General features: G+C 40.5%; 1 protein-coding gene across 3 annotated transcripts in view; it reads right to left on the bottom strand.

Moving 5' to 3' along the window:
* gramd2aa (GRAM domain containing 2Aa) overlaps positions 1-23,048 on the bottom strand; it is a 43,962-nt gene extending 20,914 nt beyond the window's left edge. The window contains exons 1-3 of one of the 3 annotated variants that reach the window (XM_050054459.1): positions 22,795-23,048; positions 10,384-10,488; positions 1,563-1,620 (exon numbers count right to left, since the gene is read on the bottom strand). In XM_050054459.1, the coding sequence (XP_049910416.1) occupies positions 1,563-1,620; positions 10,384-10,488; positions 22,795-22,934 (303 nt within the window). In that variant the 5' untranslated portion in view covers positions 22,935-23,048. Of the gene's footprint in view, positions 1-1,562; positions 1,621-10,383; positions 10,489-18,429; positions 18,683-22,794 lie in introns of those variants that run through there. The other 2 variants (XM_050054450.1, XM_050054468.1) reach the window with 2 other exon arrangements.

The raw sequence follows: 23,048 nt of genomic DNA, 5'->3' as shown, positions 1-23,048 counted from the left end.
TCTTTTTTCCTCACTGATAAATTTGCTTGCGGTTTTAATACTTTTTGTACTGGTATGTTACATGTAAACTATGTCCCTGAGTTTGATATTTGAGTTTAATTATTGTTTTAATTTTAGTGTAGCGCGTCAGACTGAATTTACGAACGCACCATTTCAGGTCACTCAGTCTCCAGGACCATGAGTGCTACTTGAATAATTTCACACTGGCCAACGGGACCAGACTGGCCGACCCGTATGCTCTCACTCAGTGGATGGATGATGTCACAGGAAGCTTTTTTGTTAATTATTATGCCAATCTTACAAAGGAGGACGACACTTGAACGGTTCCCTACTGTTTGTTTTGCTATCGAAGCTAACTTTAGCTAATGCGCTAAAAAATTAGCGTTACAGAGAAATCCAGTATTCCTCATAATACCTCCCCAGTTTCTGATGAGGTGGACATGATAACCCTTAATACACATAACGTTATTCATCCCTACAACAGGAAATACCTTTTCCCTAACCTGATGCACATGTGAGCATATTTGACGATCTCCTTTGTCCAGCTCTCTCGTCTTACCACATTTAACTCAAGTTGTATTCATTTTTGTTGACGGGCAGTGGCGGCCGGTGATAAAAAAAAAGTTTTGAGCCATGATTCCTTCTATTCTGGCTCCCAATAACACAACAAGATGACATTTTAAGACTCCTATGTAGCCAATGGGTCCATGTCATTGGTCCGACATCCCATTAGTCCGACGGTCCGCGGTGCTGAACGGCTCCCGGCGGGCGTACTTCTGCCTTGATGGTGCGCCGCGACCAGCTCTGGGTCAGCTGGGAAAGGCTTGAGGCAAAGCAGGCTCACAGCTTATGTGTTTGTCACTTTCTTTTTCATTTTAACCCACACCATGACCTTTTCCTGACCCTAACCAAGTGGTTTTTGTGCCTAAACCTAACCAGACCTTAACCACAGGGCATCATGATGATTTTGGAACGGACTTCGGAACAATGGGTTTAATATGGTCGGACCAATGGGCTGTCGGACCAATGGGCAGTTCCCGTAGCCAACAGCCCTGTGTTGGCGAGTTGTGTTTTGCCTCCAGCTAACAAACTGACATCATTGTGACGTCGGCACTAAGAGGTTCTATAGTCAAGGTCAGAGATTTATTAGACATAAACATATAAGAGACAATTTTGAGAAATCTCACATTTGTAGGGGGGTAAGCAGGAAACATCTGGTCATTTCTCACAGATTTATAATGGCAGCATGTTCATTTTTCTAACTTGTTAGGATGCCTTCATGTATAATTCAGAAAATAAATAATGAATAAATACAAAATGTATCAGACTGCAAACAGATGTTTGCATCCAATGACAGAGATCAGTTTGAAATGTATCTCAGTGCTGCAGTATAAAAGTGAGAGAAATGGCTTTGAGTTAAGGTAGCCTATCAGAAAATACATTTTAACAGGGAGTGCTGCTTTTATAATAGATTAAACATTTAGGTAAAAATTAAAACTGGTTGGACCTGCTCCAATCACAGACACAGTAACAACAAGGATCCAAAGAGAGACCAGACTCACCGAGCCTCGGTAACATTTCTTCACATCCTCATAGGACAGGTCTTCAATCAGATGAAACCTGTGATGAGAGGAAAAACACACTTAGGATTAAAAAGACACTTCTCTATATGTATGTTTATCTCTTTATAATGATTACTGTATGCAAGATATACCATCTACAAGTCTTCTCAATGTAGTACTATGGATAAGGATTCGTAATAAATGCTGCATATATCACATTTTGCACGCAGATTAATGCCTTCATCTGGCCTGAAGACAGCATGACAAATGGTTGTTAGCTTGTGTGCGTGTGTACAGTACGTGTGTGTGTCTGTGTTATGTGTACGTTGCATGAAAATCCAAGCTGGGTCAAAGCTTCCACATGACGAGTTAATCATCAGTGTGTGCATAACTGCAGGGAGACGCAGGCTGTCACAAAACAACATAATCAAAGATAAATATTGAGTTGTTTAAACACAAATAGTGACCATGCCAGGAGATTATCCATGTTGTTCTTTTTATAGTCATGAAACACGAACAAACACAAACACACACACACACACACACACACACACACACACACTCATCACTGGCATCACGCTCGCCTCAGGAAGAGTAGTCAGAGCAGTGCAGCAGATGTCACAGCATGATACTCATATCTATTGCTAAAGCAGACAGAACCAGCCAGCAGATAAAATACAGCATAATCAGCCCTTGAAGGAAAATGTCATTGAAATGAACTGCTGTCCCAGTTAAGACGCTTTAGAGAAGAAGACATGTATGCAACAATAAAGTCTGAAAGGCCAGATGTTTTTGAGGGATTATTTCCTGACAGAGACTTCCTTTTGTTCCTGTATCTTTCTGTGAGTGCCAGGTGATTGACAGCAAACAGAGCACGGCGTAACGCGGCGCTGATATGGAAACACTCCTGCTCAAGGAGATACTGATAAAACAGAGACTCTGGCAGAACCAAATTGCAGCTTCATGTTTACTGTGATGGATTAGCTGACTCTGTGGAAGCCATTTTTCATATAGTGCAACGGAGCAAGGCAGCAAATGAAGGGAGGGAAAGTGAGCCTTGATATATTCAACCATCCAGAGTCCAGCAGGAATAATGTGAAGGACACAGGAAGACTGTTTCATTTGTTGTATAGTCCTCAAACTCAAAGACCTTCTCTTGTATAATAAAAAGTGAAAGCATATTGTTTGAAAATACAAAGTAGGGATGCACAATATTAGATTTTTTGCCGATATCCAATATGCCGGTATGTAACAACTCATTTGACTGATAACCGATCGATATATATCCACTTTTTCCCTTCATAACTTCAGTGATAATCAAGTCTCTTCTGTAGTGGAATTAGCATCATATTTTACATGCATACTCTTATCATGATGGCCCACCAGCAAATGGAGACATGAAATACAATGTTTTTCAATGTATGTGATATTCATTCATTTTGCAAAATAAGAAAAAGCATGTCTGCCGATTCTAATAGTTAATTTTAAAGTCAATATTAGCCGATACCAATGGTGTGCCAATATTATCGTGTATCCCGACGAACAAGTATGTAAGCAACAGGGGTTATGTTAGAAAGAAATAACTATCAGATACATCTCTCTATATCATACATACAGGTGAACTAAGGGCTGGGCAATATATCAACATCTAACCGATATTGTGATATGAGACTAGATATTATCTTTGACTTTGTATAACGTAATATCCAAAGTGTTGTCTTCTCCTGGTTTTAAAGGCTGTATGAGAGTAAGGCAATGTCATTTTCCGACTGTTCTAGCTGCTCTATATTTTGCCTTCACCCACCTACTTGTTATATCCACATTACTGATGATTATCTATCAAAAATCTCATTGTGTAAGTATTTTGTGAAAGCACCAATAATCAACAAAATGGGCGGCAGAGTGGTGCAGCAGTCAGCACCATCGCCTCACAGCAAGAGGGTTCCTGGTTCGAAGGGTGGTGGAGCCCTTCTATACGGAGTTTGCATGTTCTCCCCGTGTCAGGTGCTCCAGCTTCCTCCCGCAGTCCAAAGACATGCAGGTTAATTGGTGACTCTGAATTGTCCATAAGTGTGAATGTGAGTGTGAATGGTTGTCTGTCTCTATGTGTCAGCCCTGTGATAGTCTGGTGACCCGTCCAGGGTGTACTCCACCTCTCGCCCAATGTCATGGGTCAAAGGGTACAGATGACCCCGGCCCAAGGCCAAGGAGGGCCCGTGAAAAGGTCTATATAACTAGAGGACCTTAGGCATCTATTGGTACCAGCCATTAATTGGATTATAGGAAGTATAACATTTTGCAAAGTGATATGTATAGTGTCCATCTCAATGACTAATGGGGATCCAAAGCAAATCAATAAGATTCTAAATGCAGGACTTGTAAAGGAGGTTTTTTTTCCTACTACAATACAATGACGATGCTGTTTAATTTCTATGTCCTCTAATGTTACATGAATATGTATTTATTATTTCATCCTCACTAGTTCTTTCAGAATAATGTAAAACAAATCTGTTTCTCAACATGGCTGCCCTGTGATTCAGCAGGGACTTTATAACATCACACCGTAACAGCACCACATTTGTATTCTCCTTGAACAGTGTCCTTCACTGTATACAACAAGGTGCCATTATGTTAAAGTGCCCCTCACTGATGCCTCAATAGCAGCGGGACTGTCCGTGTCCCTGCTCTGATGAGACACTCTCCTCTGGGTAAGAAGATAGCGTGACCTCTGTCCCCAAACAACCCTCCCTGACTCTGCCGCCTTTTTCCATGCCGCTCATCCTCTCATGATGAAGCACTGTGGAGATGAGAGAGGTAAACTCTGCACCGACGGGGCGTCTGTCATGATGACACTGAGATAATGATGTCAGGGAAATGCTGATTTCTATGACTGAGTGCACAGCAAAATGACAGACAGGCCTACGGCTCATTCATCGTTATGTCTCTATTGTTACTCTACTGTCATCTCCTCCTTCAGTTAAAGAGTCAGAGAGTGAATGAGAGACAGAGATCGACAACTCAGGCTGGAAAAAGACCCAAGATGGGTTAAAGTGTCAGAGAGCAGAGACGGTTAAGAGAGCTAAAGGTGCCTGCTGTGAGTGTGTGTGTTTACTTGTTCTTGCTACAAAATGAGGACCAAAACCTGTTTTTAAACCAACAGAGTGAGGACATTTTTGGAAAGTGAGGACAGGTCACTTCATTTAAGGCCTGTTTGAGGGTATACAGGTTTGTAATTTTTTTAAATCATGATTTTTATTATTCTCTTTAGAAGAAATGTAACTAAACAATGACAAATGTGAGTTAAATGTTCATATAATAGTAATTAACAAGATAATTGAAATATATCAAAAACAAATTATTCAAAAACAAGGGAGAAAGAAAATAAATATAAATATAAAAAACTAAATGAATAATATAGATGCATTCAGTTCTTAGCACCTTCCTACATCCCTGTGATCCAGACCCCATGTTAGCCCACCTGCACAGGATAAATACTATGTATATACTGTGTGTATAAGGCACCCTAAAGGCACATTTACCAAAGAATAAATAAAACAAAACATAAAAAAGATAAATACAAATAAAGCTAGCTAGCAGCGCCGCTCATTTGGCAATTACCGCTAGTAACTCCGTCCTGACCCAACAGAGTTGCTGTATAAACACTGTTCGCCCTCCGGTCTCCCCCGAGGTCATCCCACTTTAGCATCAATGTTAGCTCTGTAAACACCGTTAGTGGTGCCTACATGGCTCGTGTTGCTAACATTGCAAAAAATGCTAGAGGGGTTTTGCAGCTTAAAATGTGCCTGCTTACACACTGGGGCAACCAGTGGGGTGACCTAGGGTGGCCACAATGTTTCCACAGCAACATCATCCTGCCACCAGGATGATGTTGCCAGCTGTAATGGCTGAATGAGTGGCGCCACCAGCTGGCTCCCACCTGACCTGGCTGGTGCACAGTGTAGAGAGGCCAAGGCTAACATTAGCTAACCAATAAAGATGGAGTTTGGGTAGTAGACACTTTGTTTCAGCATGTTAACGCAGCTCGCTGGTTGTCTGTCAGCAAAGCCAACATAAAATAAAATAAAAGCGAAAACATTTACATAACAAAACATTAAAATTTCACCACTTTGAAACAGACAGTTCTTTGAAATGCAGCGCTAAAGCTCACTGAGACAATGGAGCGCCAGACCATATGGAAGAGCCTCAGGTACTTTACATTATTTTGCTTTCTTTCTTAAGAATTAATCAGTTAGCGGTTAATGGGTCAAAATTAACTGAAAGTGACATCCCTATTCACAGTTAATACCTTTTGCTTTTCCACTAAGATCATACTGTATATCTTGTACATTAAATAAATAAAAATAATGTGAGATGTTTACCTTTAAAGGTCTGAATTCCTAAGCAATTTCAGTGCAGTTCACATGAATTTAGAAAACAGAATATTGAATAAGTAATCCATAACCACTATCCATAACTCCAATACAGTAGGTCATCAGAAGAGTCAAAAGCCACCCTCAATTTAACCTTTCCAACATTTAATTATTTCACGCCGCTTGCCCTAGATGTGCAAATTCATCGTTTTCCTCATTAAACTCACCCTCCTACAAAAGACATCCCATTATCTTGTGACCATGTTATGAACAATAGTGCATGTGTGCTGCTCTTCCAGCCTGCTGGTTGCTGCCTATAAATAGGCTCCACAGTGGCTCTGCACTCCCAGGTGGAGAGAAGAGAGTGATTATTAAAAACACAGGCAGCTCTGTGGGGACTAACCGGCTCTCCAGTCCTCACTCTCACTCTCCATCTGTCTCTCACTTTTACACAAGATCCAGGTCTTAATCAATACTGCCTGGTACATCTAGATGCTGGGCGAGTGTAAAGAATACAAACGCTACAGGCAATTCCCATCACGGCGCTGTATAGTAGAGCTGTGAACGTGGTGTGTCAAGGTAGAGTTATAAGGGCATAAACAAGGTCACGCTGGGATGATGTTGGAAAAATGATGGACAGTTGTCAGAGATACAACAGCAGCAATAAAATGCCACTATTTTGGACATCATTCAGAGGGTTTGAAATAGATTTACAGGCCCAGGGGGAACCATTGAATTCTGCAGCTGAAGTGAAAACATGAAAATCTTTAAAGCTGTCTTTTTACACAGCAGAAGCAGCAGCAGCAAAATAAGGTAGTTTTCCAGGAGTCAGGAGGTTCAGTGGACTGTGGATCACATTGTGTACATGTAGTGAATATAGAGACTGAAAATAATGCATGTCTCCGCCGTGACATCACCCATTGTTCTGTGGACTCCAAGCAGCAGTCTCCGGGGCTGAAAACTGAAGCCAACCTGGACGTGCCAAAAATTGCAGGTTCTCTAATGGCCACTTGAGGCTGGCTCCAAAAGTGAGTCAATCCCCACAGACCCCCATGTTAAAATGCCCAACTTTACAGCAGAAATAAACATGTTCACAGCCTGGTATAATTATAATTATATCATTTACCCATCTACATTTTTATTAACGCTAAAAGTTACACATAATTTACAGTGTGGCTCTTTTGACTGACAGGCTGTCTGCAAGGCGTTGCTACAGTCTTTGTGACCAAAAATGGTCACTTCTGGCTCCAAAAACCAAGACATTAACGCCAAAATGCAGAACTCAAGGCTTTAAAGCAGGAGACCACAAACCAATGGGTGATGTCATGGTAGCTACGTCCATTTTTTCATACAGTCTATGGAGGACTCCCGTTTTGAAGCTGCAAGTTTTGCATTTTGGCCGGTGGTATCTTGGTATTTTGGAGCCATAAGCAGTGGCAGATCTTCAAAAAAATCAAACATATGGGAAATGGTGGGGTCGGGTGTATGAGAGAGTACAAGAAATTAAAGGTGAAGGCTATCTGGAACAAGAAGTAGATGAAATCTGAAAATTTCCAGATACCATATTCTCTTATTGTTGGTTATCTATTTTCTATAATTATTTTAGCTAAGTTGTTTATTTGCTTTGATTTCTTATTAGCTCTTAGTCTTATTCTTAGTAATAAATATAATTTAAAAAATTATAATAATGAACTGTTTTTGGGGGTGGGGTGCCAGGGTAAGCTTGCCTAGGGCGCTAAATGTCCTAGGTCCGGCACCTGCCAGACATGACCATATTTGAATGAGAGGGTGGTTGACTCGGACTGTGGTGATGCCTCACAGACAGCCTGTCACTCAAAGTAGCCAAGCCTGTAATTATGTGTAACTTTAAGCCTTAATACAATATAAATGGGTGAGTTGTAGAAAAATTCAGTCTCTTCGTACAGTTGTCATAAAAGAGAAAATTAGCCATAAAGACCAAAACTGTTTTTGTACTAAGCTGTAAACACGTTTATTTCTGCTGTAAAGTTGGGCACTTTAACATGGGGGACTGTGGGGACTGACTTGCTCCTGGAGCCAGCCTCAAGTAGCCATTAGAGGAATTGCAGCTTTTGGCACTTTGACGTTGGCTTCATTTTCAGCCCTACAGATGGCGCTTGGTTGTGAACCTGTCTGAGTCCTGCACTGAAGATACAATACAGCAGAAAAACCCAAAAGTCCTCACAGAGCAAGAACAAGTGTCTTTGATCTCTACCGTCATTTCAGAAGCTGTGGTTTGGAAATTAATCTAAACCTGTGTAACACCTCAAACTCCTGTGAGCTTTCTGCAGTGTGTGTGTGTGTGTGTGTGTGTGTGTGTGTGTGTGTGTGTGTGTATGCACGCATGCGCCTTTCTCAGTGTATCTCAGTGCCCTTGGCTGTGAGGCTGAATAGTGAAACTAATTACGAGCTCAAAGAATCCTAAATTGAATCCTAAATTAGAAAGCGAACACCTCCCATCGGCGGCCAGCGTAGGAGTGGACTCCCAGTCAATAATTTAACTGGAGGAGAAGAAACTGGGACCGAGAGAAAGTGAGTCTCACTATGAGGCTTCAAAAGCATCCACTAGAAAAGATAGGGATAATGAGAGAAGTAGAAGAACTTTCAAAGTGTCTCCTGAGTTTAAAATCTATGTCTCAGATTCATAGATCACAGAATAGAATTTTTTATCATAAAGAAACAGTTCATACAAATGTGAAAATTAAGTCAGTTTTCTATCACACCCACGTCAGTTGATATTTTCATTGTACAGCAAACTTTTTTTTTTAAAGTGTTATTGTCAAATATTGGGTCACCATGCAAGGTTCAGTAATGATGTTAGATAATATACTTTTTTGCAACAAGTAAACAGTGGGTGCAACCCAAACATTTTCAGAAAGAAACTTATGGAAAATTCTAGTGCTTTGGACCAACAACGCAGTTTGCAGAAATGTACAATGCCAACATTTCTTTCTGGCGACTGGGTTGGATAGGGGTGCTAATTTGTAAGATATCATATGAACCATTGTATAAAAATATGTTGTTGTGAGACACGAACAATAAAGTTTAAACCCACACAGTGAATGATAGTTTTTAAAACTGCATTCACTACATTTTTTTATTAACATTGAATCAAATAATTTTGTGTCACGTTGCTTTCGAGTCTCATTAACATCCACAGGAAGCCGCCTCTAATAAAACTGCTCTTCTAAGCCTTTGAAACTTGGGAAGATATCAGAAATTATCCAGAACATTTGCAAGAAGTCATTACAAAGAACAAATCAAAACAAAAACAAAAATAGTAAAAAAAATAATAATAATAAATAAATTAAAAAAATAAAATAAAATCTGTACATACTTTTAAAATGTAAATTATAAATATACTTCTTTCCTTTTTTTCTCTAGTCTTTTAAAAAAAATAATTGTCTGAATCTATTATTTTTTTTGCAATTTGTGGGACTTTACTCACCAGGTTGCTCATTGCCCTTTTCCCCATGTTTTTGAAAGAAACTGCACCACATTGCTCAAGGTTCAAAGGTTTAATACTTGTGAAAGGTGTCTGAAAGCAGCACAGGAAAAGTGATGTTGCTCCAGATTTGAAAGTGTTAAACTCACTGCATACTACACACCTAGCACTAGGCGACAAGCTAGTAAACACAGGGAAGCACCTAGCAGTCAAAGAGCTAGATGCTACATGTAAGTTGGTGGAGACCAAAACAGAGCTGAAAGGAGACATGCTGCTTTACGTGTCCTGGATGTGTAAATGGTCTTTTTTTTTTGCTGACTCATCAACCATAAGAACTTTATAAACCAGTGTGATGTCGTGGTTTTGTGTATGTCAGCCTGTTTGGATTAAATAATTATGTAAACAAATTTTAACAACCTGAAATGTTTCACGCAGTGGCAAAGTACTGAGGTGAGTTAGGCGCTGAGAGGGGATGAAAGATACACTCACTGCTTACTGAGTGCTGCAAGTTAAAGACTGACAAGTGCATAAAGTCTGTCCCATTCAGTGAGTCTACAAACACAGACCATGCATCAGCGCTAAATCCCATCCCAGAACAGATTCCCCAGGATTACACTGCTCCTGCCTTGAATCCTTCTTATATAACACACACATTCTGTCTGCAGACACACACAGACGTTGTGCATATGAGTACTTACTAATAAAAATACGTTTAAATTGATTAAAACCCTTTAAGCGATTTACATTTTCCAAACATTTATCTTCTCTTCAGGCCTTTGGGGGAAAAAGAAAATGAAACATCCATTGTAAATCTCTTTGTGTGCATGTGTGTGTATGTTCAACATCAAATACAGCTGAAATAAAAGCACGAAATAAGTGCTGTGAAAAAAAATATCTCCTGGGGCTGTAACCCATGACCATGCACAGGATACAGATGGTGCGTGGGGAAAGAGACATGCAAGTGTTTGTGTGTGTGTGTGAGATTTGCCTGAAGTGGCCGTGTGTGTCGTCGTCCTTGGAGTGGTCCAGGTCCTGTGTTGCGAGCAGGCCTGTTTCTTCGCTCTGCTCCTGCTGCTCAGTCATGCTCCTGGCCCTAAATACACAAACACAGCTCTGTGTTAACAGCAGGCACCTCTCCACGGGGCCGTCATGTACACTTGTATAAAAAGATGTTTGTTTTTCGCTCCACGTTTGGTTTCAAAGACCCAAAAAAAAAAAAGTTTATGGGGCAAACAAGTGGACTCTGTCTTTCAAAATCAACACAGCTGTGATGTAACATTCAAAGTCTGAATCTGCTGGTTTACACTACATTAATAATCTCTACTCAGCGGAAATAAAGCTGTGTTCTCTTGCTTGTGTAAATGGGGTCAGTGTGTGCTCTCACCCAGATGTGTACAAAGAAATAGAGCACCTCAGAGGTTGTGCAGATGGCTGACCCGATGTACTGACGCAAGCTGACTCAAACATTTTTTAAAATATACCTCACACTTGAAAACTTTTCAGCACCAAATGTGTCTCGAAATGAACTATTACACATACCAGGAAGAAGAAACAGAAAATTCGCAGAAACTGTGTTAAGGTGAGACGTTTTCAAAGATTTCTTCCATTGGGTGGTGACTGACAATAAGAGGAGCAAAGTGTGAAACACACACCAACATTAAAAACACTAAAGAATAATTGAAATGAAATTCTGAGAGAGCCAAATTAGCTTCATGTTAATTGTGATGAATTTTGTGGCTCATGTCATTTTAAAAAGCTTGTTAAAGTTGTTTTGCATACTTTGAAATGGGTGTCAGCAAATGGCTTCACTGAAAACAAGCTGCAGTCTCGATCTACAATAAGACCGCAGTGGAAGTCTACCGAACCTTTTTTGTCTGACGTATCCTCACAGTCTATTAGGATGAGCTCAGGTAGCCCTTAACAAACATTGTCTATCATGTTTCAAAAGTGTTTTAAACTGGATGTTATTTAAAGAGGACCTATGATGCCCATTTTTAGGTTGATATTTGTATGAAGGTTTCTACTAGAAACGTGTACATGCTTTAAACACTTTATGTTAGTCATACTGTCTGTGCTGGAACACCTGTATTCACCTTCAGTCTAAGGCCCTGTTTAGACGACAACAGTTTCTCTAAAAACGGAAAAGTCTGTCCTTTGCGTTTTACAAAACTTCTGCGTTTATATGACAACTATATTGAAACGATCCCTGTTCACACGGAGCCGCAAAATCTACTGGAAATCCTGTAGTATGCACGCTAGGCCAATGGGTGGCAGTGTAAATTTGCAAAGCAACACGCCATGCGCCTGCGCTGAAGCGCCTTCCTCTACAACGCGGTGATTAGAAACCAAAACAAAGAAGACACAATGGCGAAAGCATGCACAAATAACTTCTGTCTCGATGGACGACGAGGTGGAGTTGCTACAGTAACAGATCTACACTTCACTTCAAATCAACAGGGTGAGCAGCACAAACAGAGCTCGGCATTGACGGTCGACTTTCTCGCGCATGCCTAGTGACTGGAACCGTAATGCACATGTGCGAAAAGTCTCCGTTTTCAGAGGAACTCTATATTGCAAGTTTACATGACAACGGAGACGCTGCCGTTTCCAAAAAATTGCACTCGGGAACCGGTTTTCAAAACGTTGTGTTTTCAGGCACCCAAAACGCTGCTGTCGTGTAAACGATCGACCAAAACTCAACTAAAGTTTACCGTTTTCAGTTGAAATCGTTGTCGTATAAACGGGACTTAAAAAGGCTGCATTTTAGCACCGGTCTCTTTAAGCCCCCCTCCCGAAAAAGCCTAGCTTGCTCTGATTGGTCTTTAGGGTCTTCAGCTTCTCTGCATCTTTTCCAGGCCCCAAAGCAGTGTGCCGAGCTCTGAAGCAAATTTTCATAGTGGCCATATTGTGGTACTACAATTTCTGGAGTCTGTCACATGATGTCCTGGGGCCTAAAAAGACTTTTTCTTATTGACATACATGGCGAGAGACGTCTGCAAATCAGTGGATAGATTTTTTTGAGCATCACAACCCCCATGAAATGAATCATTTCACTATCAGGATTTGATCCATTTGTTCTGATAACGTTTGGAAAGTCTGGAAGAGCTGCAAGATTAAATCATTTTATTCCCATTCAAGTTAGCAGAGCACTAAGCTGGACCTTAGCCATTCGGCTGGCAGTCTGCAAGTCTGCAGTGCGCCTGCTCAACGGGCCGCGCAGTGCCGAAGTAGAGCCAATAATCCTGGATCATCGGGGTAATTTTATACACAGCAGTTGAACCATTTCTGCTTCATGCCCCACTGAGCAACTCTCATAGGAATAAATGGGGACCCATATTCATCACTGTACCCAGTTCTCCTAATACATCCATGGTCTCTTCACCGCCATTGCAGCTGAGAGATGACAGAAAATAGTGGCTCTTCAAATATCACCAACGAAAGCATCAAAACAAAACCAAATTTGTGCGTTCCAGGATTGTGATCTGAGGTGGGGAGAAATTTACAACACCAGCAACCAAGATTAGGCTGCATGTTTTCCTGACGTTAGCATGTAGCTCCATGTACATGAGCAGCATACTTAGAGTGGGGATATAACCGTAATGGAGAATAGGATCACTTTCTACCTTGAAAAATCACCTATAAAATCCTTGCTTCATGCAACAGTATAAGAAAAGCTGTTAATAAAAATGGATATTGTCAATGTTTAAGTCACTAAATCGTTACTTGTATTGATTTCAACTGTTATCCTTTGCTTTTATTAATTAATGTTAGAACAGGCTGGTTTTATCCATTCAACATTTTGCAGTATTGCCATAAAACAGTAGAAGTACTGAAAACAATCTATTATGTTTCTCCCTCTCATCTGCACATCAACCCCCACCTGCCCTGTGCCATGATTTCCTCTGGGAGAGAGGAAGTCGTTACCACCTGCCCTGATATAATTACATGTGCTGATGGAAATAAGCTCCTGCATGTAGTTTCCACTGTATTATCTCTAATTGGCCAGAAGCTCCACGTCAGCCACTGACCTGTTCAAACAACAAGGGCTTCCTGGTCCTGGGTTTTATATCTGACTGGTCATCTGTGATCACAGAGGGTTGAATGGGAAGTTAAGGGCCTGTGGTAACAGATAAGGAAAGGGTTTGTGGGGTCTTTTCACCTTAAGCCTAAGGTTAAGGGATTCAGGAGGGGAATCTGATCCCAGAGGTGGGCCTCGGGGCAAACTGGTGTTTGAGTTAACTCGGAAACAATGTTCAAAGGGGCTGCTTGAAGTTGTGCTCAGCTATTCTTTGCAAGGAAATGGAGTAGTTGAATCAAATTCTCTGGATCAGTAGCTGAGGGGATGGACAATATTCAAACAAAGATTTATTCTAGGAAGAAACCAATTTGCACAAAATAACTAAGATGTATTCTCACATAATTCAACCAAGGAATTCTGTGAAATTGGTCAACTGTTGCAAATTAAAACATCAACAACAGAAAATCTTGGTAAGTGGGTTGGATTTACCTTTGTATAATGGTTTTCCTAGAGAATTACAAAGTCAACAATTTCTTAAATTCAGTGAAAGCAGAGGTATTTTGTGCAACGTCACTGTTCTGCCTCTACATCCTTTTTCCTAGTTACACACAGGAAGTTTTGCTGTTCAATGACCAGTAGCATGTCTTATAACATGTAAGAGAAAACTGCGATTCATATTTTTATGTAATTGCTGCCCATTTTCATAAACATACGATTAATTTCCTGCCCTCCAGACAGCGTCATTGGTTCATTTTGACCCATGACCCTTGCAGACATGTGCAACTTTGACAGAAGTCACCTTATTTTTAGTTTAAGACCTTATGACTTCATGACCCTTTACCTGACAGCTGGGAATTCTTTGACACCACACTGTGCCCACTGCGTCCGACAGCACAGGCAGCAGACTTTGGATGGCTCTTTAGTGACCTCATTCACAAAATGTTTGCTTGCAGCGAAATAAACTTATGAAACACATACCGACCCTGGTCACAGTCATTGAAACAAACAATCCTGGGATAAACATTATATGAAAGGAAATCTTTTTCAGCCTTGGAGGTGTTTCAGGCTTCAGTTTTATTATTTCTGGGAAGTGGAATTAAACAAATAATCAAAATAACAGGCATTACAAACTGTGATTTCCTCTATGTCAGTATGTTATTGTCTGCATTTGAAACTGTCATTTAAGTTGTATTGTTCAGGTTGGCCAGGAGAGCCAGGCTGAGACAGAGTATACCAGACTGACCAGTTTATAAGGTAAATAAACAGTGAGATGTTTGTGCATTATGATTAATGCCATGCTGCAAAAAAACAAAACCCATCAAGAAGCAACCTGATGACCCACCCACAATAGTAATGGATGAATAACCACATTTGCAAGTCGATCCTATTGGATACTGAATCATTTAGCAAACTGTTCAGCACAAACTCTGCTTCTGTCTTGGCAATGTAAAGGTTTAAAAGTTACAAATGTAACCACAGTTCTCTGAGTGTAGAGATCAAATCTAACCCTACAGCCAGACAAGAACATCAGCACTGGATGATTCTGCAAAACCCTGGATTACACTCAGTGCCAATGTCTCTAAAAGTCATTATTTCAAAGTCTTGCTTTCTACAATATCTAACCCACAGGGTCCCTATAGGAAAGGAATGTATGTGGCTGGACAGATAACCTTCATAAATAGAAAATGGCAAGATAGTGACATAAAATCCACTGTTTCTCACGGATTTAGCCCTGTTAGGGGATCTACATTAGATGGCAATACATTCACTTGGCATTTTGTTCAAAGCGATGATATATATACATATAGTATGTTTTAGGAATGGAGACATCAGTGAGGTCTCGCTGTAATCTTAATAAATGGGTTGCATCCAGCGGAACTTAGGTAGTCTGGACCGAAATGAGCAACCACAGGGTCCAGGTAGCGATGGGCACCCCTAATAACCTCGCATTCGTCAGCCTACCCTGTCTCCTAGAAATTACATTTGTATATTACCAAGCTGCTTTCTTGATTATGTTGTTGTGACAGTGTAATCACTGCCTGGATTATGTTCAGAGACAACGTTTCTTTCAGGTAACAAAACACTGCATTCATGTACCGTGTAGGCTTCGCAAGGAGGTGGTCAGGGAGGATGGTGGGGGTATGAAGTCCAGGACCTTAACACAAGAACCCTGGGCTCATACACAGACTCCTGTCTCGGGTTTAGGCAATAAAAGTACTTTGGTTAAGGGTTAGGGAAATGTCATGATTTTGGTTAAATGTTAATAAAAAAGGTAATAAAAAGTAATGCTGTAGCCACTATGAGTGGATTTTGTGTTGTGAGATTGTCTATGGTGGGAGAAAACAAATGGAATATGTTGTCAGTGAACATTTTGCTGACATTTTTGTGACTTGCCATGTACATTAATTAGCAACAGTTCCTCATTATGTTAGAAAATTTTATTCACTATGCATTACGTTGCTATAAACGTACTTGCTGTTTCAAATATAAACAGAATATTTAGGAGACAGGGCTGCCTCAGCATCTGCTCACAGTGTTTCTTGTTCCGGGAATAGTAACAGGAACATGTTTGCTCAATCACAAAATAATTTTACAAACTGCAAGTCTGCAAACTAGATTTTTTAAAAGATATATATATATATATATATATTTCCCATTTTACAGAGGACAAAGGGGAAAGAGAGGGGGGTATAACCTGCAACAAAGGTCCCAACGCTGGAATCAGACTCAGGATTTTGCAGTTATATCACATGAGCTCCAAGGCGCTCCTGCAAACTAAATTTGACACACTGTCTAAACCTTAGATAATAAAGCAGGGCCCTTATCATGTCAGTTAATACTGTATCTTCCAATCTGAACACAGTTACAATTGTTCGAATTATCACTAACAAATTGCCACATAGTTAATAGTTTCTGGAGTTGCCCACAGCATGGCTGGATGGCCAGTGGTTGTATGGTTATGTATGGTTTGACTGTAGCTGGGAGGTGAGCCATTAACACCAGTGAGCTGAAACAGAGAGCCACTGCAGCAGGAGAGGTGGAGTGATGTGGAAAAACGTAGAGCCTGACTCTGTCTAAATAAACAGGAATATTAACCTGTTTTGCAGCAGCAGCTAATCTAAACAGTCCAAACACACTCTGGACATACGCTTTAAACCTGCCTTATAGAAACACTGCAGTTTCCCCAAGACAAAACACACACACGTATATGACACACCATGTTAGCACTGCCATAGTTTCCCAAAACAAACCAGTTAACAGCGATTTTACATTGAACCAATGAACTGCCTCCCTCCTGCTCTTCTGCTGGATCTTTTTAACGTGAATGTTAATTGAAGGGCCTCCACCTCACCTCCAGTCCTCCTCTGTGTCTTTTTTAGTCCCAGGAGACAAACACTTTGTGCGGTCACAAGACGTCCTCCAATCCAATAAACTGTAATCTTGTTATGGTTGCTAGCCACCAGGATGGTTGCTTAAGAATCACTACACTCTCTCTGCTCATTTCCCTGCAGCACTGTTCCAGTGAGGAGGTGTCAGCTAATGGCTTTCCCAAGATTTGCCAAGTACTGTGGCAAATAAATGACGTAAAAAAATACACTTACTGATGCAGAACTTGTTTCGTGTCAAGTGAGGAGACTCCTCAAGCAAGACAGCAGGCACACAGCTTTATAAGCATTGTGGTCTGCTTTGTTTACAGGGTGTGAAGAAGCAGAGGTTTAATTTGTCTGAAAAGTCAGAGGTGGGTTTGTCTTATTATTAAAAGAAAATTAAAGTTGTCTGCAGTCTCAGGGGCAGTCCACATGGGAGGTTCCCCTCGTGTGTGTGGGTTAAAACTTAGACACGTAAGAGTGTGCTTACAGTAAATAAGGAAATCCAGAATAAACACGAAAAATGAAGTGATGACACTGACTACAGTCAGGCTTTTTGCCAGAACTTTGCTGCATCACTTATGACTATCATTTTCTTTTGTTCCCGTACAGCCTGGATTTTTTTCCCCTATTGTTTCACAGTGACTTAATTTGGTCCTCTGGTATTTCAGAGACACATGAAGTCTATGAAACTGCAGCAGAGGCAGCACAGCCTTTGGACTCTGCTCCCTGCACTGCTTGAGACCTCCTGAAATAACCTCCCCATTGTGCAAGCACCTCAAAACAGCCTTTGATGACAGGAGTGTGCTTTTGAGACGGCACAGGGATCCCAATGTTCTTCTTCCTCAGGTCTACGTGGAGCACAATAATTACTGTTTAGTGTGAAACTCAAAAGGGGATTTCATGGAGGATTGGAATTTCTGTTGGGTGTTTCAAGAGACCAAACACAAAATCATTTGTCTATTTTTTTCCCAGTATAATAACACTTCTATTGGGCAGTAGCAGGTACCTACAACACTTTTAGTTCAAGTAACATAACACAGACAGATGTAAGCTGCAGACCTAGTATTGTTATGACTGTCAAACAGCAATATTGGCACATTTTACGCTTGAAATAACGACTTTAAATATGACTGTACACTTATTTTTATTCTTTGAATAATAAAATAGGCCTATATTGATACATAATACTTATCTGTTTTAATAAACGTTGCCTTTTATTATTAGAAGCAGAAGCGCTTGTTAAACTCGTAGAGAAGTCAGGTTACAATGCGGAAGTGAAGCAATTCTTCAAAATAAAACCGGAAATGATTAACTTTTAGGATAAATAGAGTATAAAGTGCAAAAGGGTAAATACTTGATGATTTATGTTGAATAAATAATTCATATATCAGAAAAAAATGTTAACGGGAGAAGCTACACGGTTTTATTTTGGTAAAAATTAACATTAACTCACAAATGAGAGGACATACTACGTTCACGACGCCAGTGTGAGCCCAAAACATGCTAGCATTTAGTTTAAATATAACACAAGGCATCACAGCCCCTAATCAAAGCCATATCTTCATTTTTATCTTGTTATTGTGTCAGCTAACGTCAACGGCTGGTCGCCGATGCTTTTATTTTGAAATCTTCCCGTTACTCCTACCTGTAGCTTCACAAACCCCTGCGACTTTTCCCGCCGTGTTGTCGCTTTGTAGCTCCGCCAAACTCCTCCGGTCTGAGCTTCATTTCTTATTTAAACCATTTTGAGTTCTTTAGAAACAAAAAACTGTCAAAAACAGTCCGGTCTGAGGTCGAGACAAATCAGTGAAGCTGGAGGAGCGTGTAGTGTTGACGGAGTTGTGACCTCCTCAGCGGTGTGTGTCCTCCTGTGTGAGGTGGGTTGAGCTTACCTACAGCCCAGTGTGTGTGTTTACTCACTGCCAGGGGATTAACCGACGGCTACTTTGTTCCCACAGACGCTCAGAATAACTTCAGCACTGCTCATTAATTGCATCTGCAGACTGAGAGAAACAAAAATGACTGCCAGGGCTTCTGTAGTTTAATTTTTAAATGGTGAAGTCATGTGTGCTGAGCTGTGCTCCCATCAGGACCTGTTTTATACAACTATAAACAGCAGTGGAAGAAATATTCAGATCTGTAACTGAACTAAAAGTACCAAAATATTACCAACAAAAAGTACTTAAAATATCTAAAATATTCACAATGCAGAAAGGCTCCCTAAAGCCTATTATAGAATATTATATTATTCTGTTTATCACTAATAAATAGCCTATAAGAGCATTTTAAAAAGTGACAGCTCATCCCAAATCAAAAATACATACGTTCCCTCTCACCTGGTTATTTATCAGAATAAACTGTTTTGGTGTGAGTTACAGAGTGAGGGAGACCCTTCTCTCCAATATCATGGAACTAGAAGAAGGGGTTGAAGGTTAGGCCCTAAAATAATATAGGCCAATGATATTTTAGCGTATTTTACAAATTAGTAAAATATATATGTAGGTTGTTAATTTAAGAAAATAGAATTGCAACAAAATAAGTGATATAGTTTTACAGTATTCAGTAAAAACCTAAACAAACATGACCTCTCATTTCTTTAGTGTGTGAACAACAACAGTAACTCAGAGTGAGATTCAGGTTCTGTAACAATATTAATAGTTCAACAAAATAAAATCTACCACAAATTACACATTTAAACAGCTCCCAAGTACAAAAAATGTCTCCTGGGATCTATATATATAAATCAACAGGTGATTTCCTTCTTTTAGTAAAGTGATTGAGTTGTTGTTTTTTTCCACCTGGACCTTTATGCTCTGCCATTTCCCATCTAATCATCACACTGCATATGTGTCGGGTTTTTATGTCGAGCCTTGAGCGTCACGTAGGTTTACATTACCAAAGATTTGTGACAAATGGTGAGAGAGGAGAGGGAGAGACGCTGTGCTGCTGCTAGAGGAGCCGCTGAACGAGTTCCCTCTGAGCAGTAAGTCACTAAAAGAGTCTGAGAAGTCCGGGGCTGTTCATAAAACATTCAGGACGCCACAGTTTATTCCACACTGCTGAAGCTGCTCCTCTTTTTGATACCACCACAGAGTCGGTAATACTTTCGCTTTCAGCCATGCTCGTTATTGCCATGGGTAACAGTCATTATGTCAACAAGTAGAAATATTGCGAGTGTCACGATATGAATTTTTCATATGACACTGGAAAATATACTAGTATTATCATGAACAAGATGGTATGGCACACCCCTTCATTTTCAAATGTAGTTTTTGGTGCTTTGAGCACCACAAGCTGAGTGACATCTAGTTCCATTATATTGGAGAGAAGGCAGACATCTCTACAGCCGATATCTCTCTGCACTCTGCAACACACAGCAAAATAATTTAGACTGATAAATAGCGCTACAGATAAGAGGAAGAGTATGTATTTTTACTTTTTGGGGTGAACTTTTCCTTTAAGGTTATAGTTTGTCAGTGTGGAGCAGATTTTAGATTCCTTGCTTCTCATGTTTTAGTCTGTAGTTTTCCACCGGGGTCCAGGGAAATACAGTGTCCTGAATGGAAATAGAGTTTCTCTTATCTCTTACACTTTCTATACTACAGGGTAAATGAGTAATACAGTACTGGATCCAACTATTTAAGCATAGCATGTGTTTATTTTAAAGGAGCTATATGTAAGAAATCTAAAGCAAATAGTCATAAAATCATCCTAATATGTCACAGAGACTAAGGAATAATGTTCATATAACATACTGATCTCACGGACAACAATAGTACAGCCAGAATATTCGCATTTAAAAAAAAAAAATATTTACGGTCTGCAAATCATGCTTATGTTTTGAATTTGTGTTTTGGCCTGTTTTGCCACCCACCGCCGTCGACCAGTCACACAGTCAGTAGAGTCTCAGCATCTGGGTTATGACTGAGCTACAATGGCTGACGGTGCGACTAAACGCAAACGACCTCGTTATGATTCCCAAAAACGCCAAGACAAAACTTGAGGCAAAGTGAGGGTCTATAGGAGATGCTTTTGAACGGTGGAAACGGTTGAAAGCGGAGAAGAATTTGAAATCGGATGTCATAGTGGCTACTCTTCTCCTCGACAGGTAAGCTTTAGCCAAAGTTGGCTAACTAGCATCATAGCTAGACGGAGATCGACATTTCGAATAGCTTCAACTGTTATTCATTTTCGATTATACATTGTAGCCCATGTGCACGTGGGTCATCGACCCGACTGATTTTTTTGAGAAACAAATGTTAGCAGCACGGCAAGCAGCATTAGCAGTGTCCCGGTACATAGCATTAGCAGCTGGCTCCTCCTCCGCTGTATCCCGGCAGCAGCGTTAGCAGCAGAGAAGCCGCACTTGCTCGAACGGGGGGCAGACACGACTCGCGGCAGTATTTTGAATTTGAGTGCAGTAACTGTTTTGGCCACATTCTTACATATGGCGCCTTTAAGTAACTATAAGCGAGACATAAATGTAGAGGAGTAAAATGAGCCTATAAAGTAGCAGAAAATGAAAATACTCAAAGTACAAATATGTCAAACGTGTACTTAAATACAGCTGTTGAATAGATTTACTGAACTACATTCTCCCCCTGAGTATTTGCATCAAAATATACTTTTAAAGTACCAAAAGTACTCATTATGCAGAATGGTCTGTTTCAGAATATTTTATATTATATTATTGGATAGAATTACTGATGTATTAATGTGAAAGAGAGGGGCTAATTTTAATTTCTTTATATACCGCTGTCTTGTTAATTCCCCCCAGCGATCAATAAAGTCTCATCTTAATCTGTAATAATTCATTTTAATATATTTGTTGATTATATTTTGTGTTGTTAATGTAAATTTGCAAAGTAATTGAAGCTATCAAATCAATGTAGTGGAGCAGAAGTAGCAGAAAATGGAAATAGTTAAATAAACGGACTGCACTTGTACAGCGCCTTTCTAGTCCTCTGACCACTCAAAGGTCTTGCTCAAGGATGCTTTGACATGCTGAGGAGCTGGGAATCGAACCACCAGTCTTCCAATTAGAGGACAACCCGCTCTACCTCCTGAGCCACAGCCACCCAAGGAGAAGGAGCTGGGCGTGTCACTGGCACTAGGCTTTTAATTGAAGTTTTACAGTAATATACTGCTATGTGGTTTAATTTACAAGAATGCATCATACTTTTAAACACAAGTTTTAAAATTTTTACCTGAAAAAAACAAAAATGTATAAAGACATCCAGCTGCACTCCTCTCTGCAGTGTGAGTACTACGAGTCTGTCCTCTCTCAGCACAGACTCAAACATTCATTAATAAGTGGAGCCACTTTCAAACAGTCATGTTAAAGGGAGTTCAGGCTGTCAGGATAAAATACAGGAGCTGTCCGTATAAAGGCTGTTCTACTCAGGATGTACACAGTGCTGGGAAAATATTCTAACCCCTCGTCTAATGAGAATAAACTGTTGTGCAACTTAATTACAATCCAAACACTGTTACAAAGGTGCATCGTTTTAGGTTCACAATGCCTGTTAGCAACATCTGTCAGCTGTGAATCACAAACGTTGTGCTTTTTAAGCAGAGTTTCAGTCGTGGGTGAATCTCCTGTGTCCAAACTGCAGGTGCAACAAAATGCAGTATGATAATTATAATAAAAGAAGTCTGGAAAATCATGATCAAATATCCTGAAATGCTTTGCGATGGATTCATCTCTCTTATTTATATTTATTTACATTTAATTTTTTCTAATTTCTATTTCAAATCTTGTTTTTCTAGATACACTGAGTGTAAAAAGAAAAAGCAAATCATGCAGGACGTCCTCCTGATGTTAAAGTCTCTTCTCCACCTACATCCCATTTGTCCCAGTTTAAACCTCCCTCTCACTCTCCACATCCCCTCCTCTGTGATTGGTTCAGGGCCATTAACTAAGCGTCACTTGCTTTCACCCGTCTTCACCTTGTCAGTGTAACTGGAGACGAGCACGCCAAACACTCAGAGTACTTCCTGTGTGACTGACCTGGCTCTGCTGGCTGCTATCCTCTGACTGCAGTTACCATGAGGGTGGCGGTACTGGGGGAGCTGGTAGTATCTGTCCTGGCCGGGGGCCTCGTCGGCGGGCAGGGCCTTAGGGCTGGCTGCGTAGATAGTGCATCCCATGAACACCTCCTGGAAGTCACCCTCAGCGTCCTACAGCGAGCGGAGAAGCGCCGTCCGTCCTCAAGGTATCCTTCCTCTGAGCGGCCTGTCCTGTCCTGTCCTGATGCCAGCCAG

This window comes from Epinephelus moara, chromosome 1, assembly GCF_006386435.1.
Source record: "Epinephelus moara isolate mb chromosome 1, YSFRI_EMoa_1.0, whole genome shotgun sequence".
In the NCBI taxonomy this organism is placed as follows: Eukaryota; Metazoa; Chordata; class Actinopteri; order Perciformes; family Serranidae; genus Epinephelus; species Epinephelus moara.
Note: the sequence above shows the minus strand (reverse complement) of the source record. Positions and strands in the feature narration are given on the sequence as shown.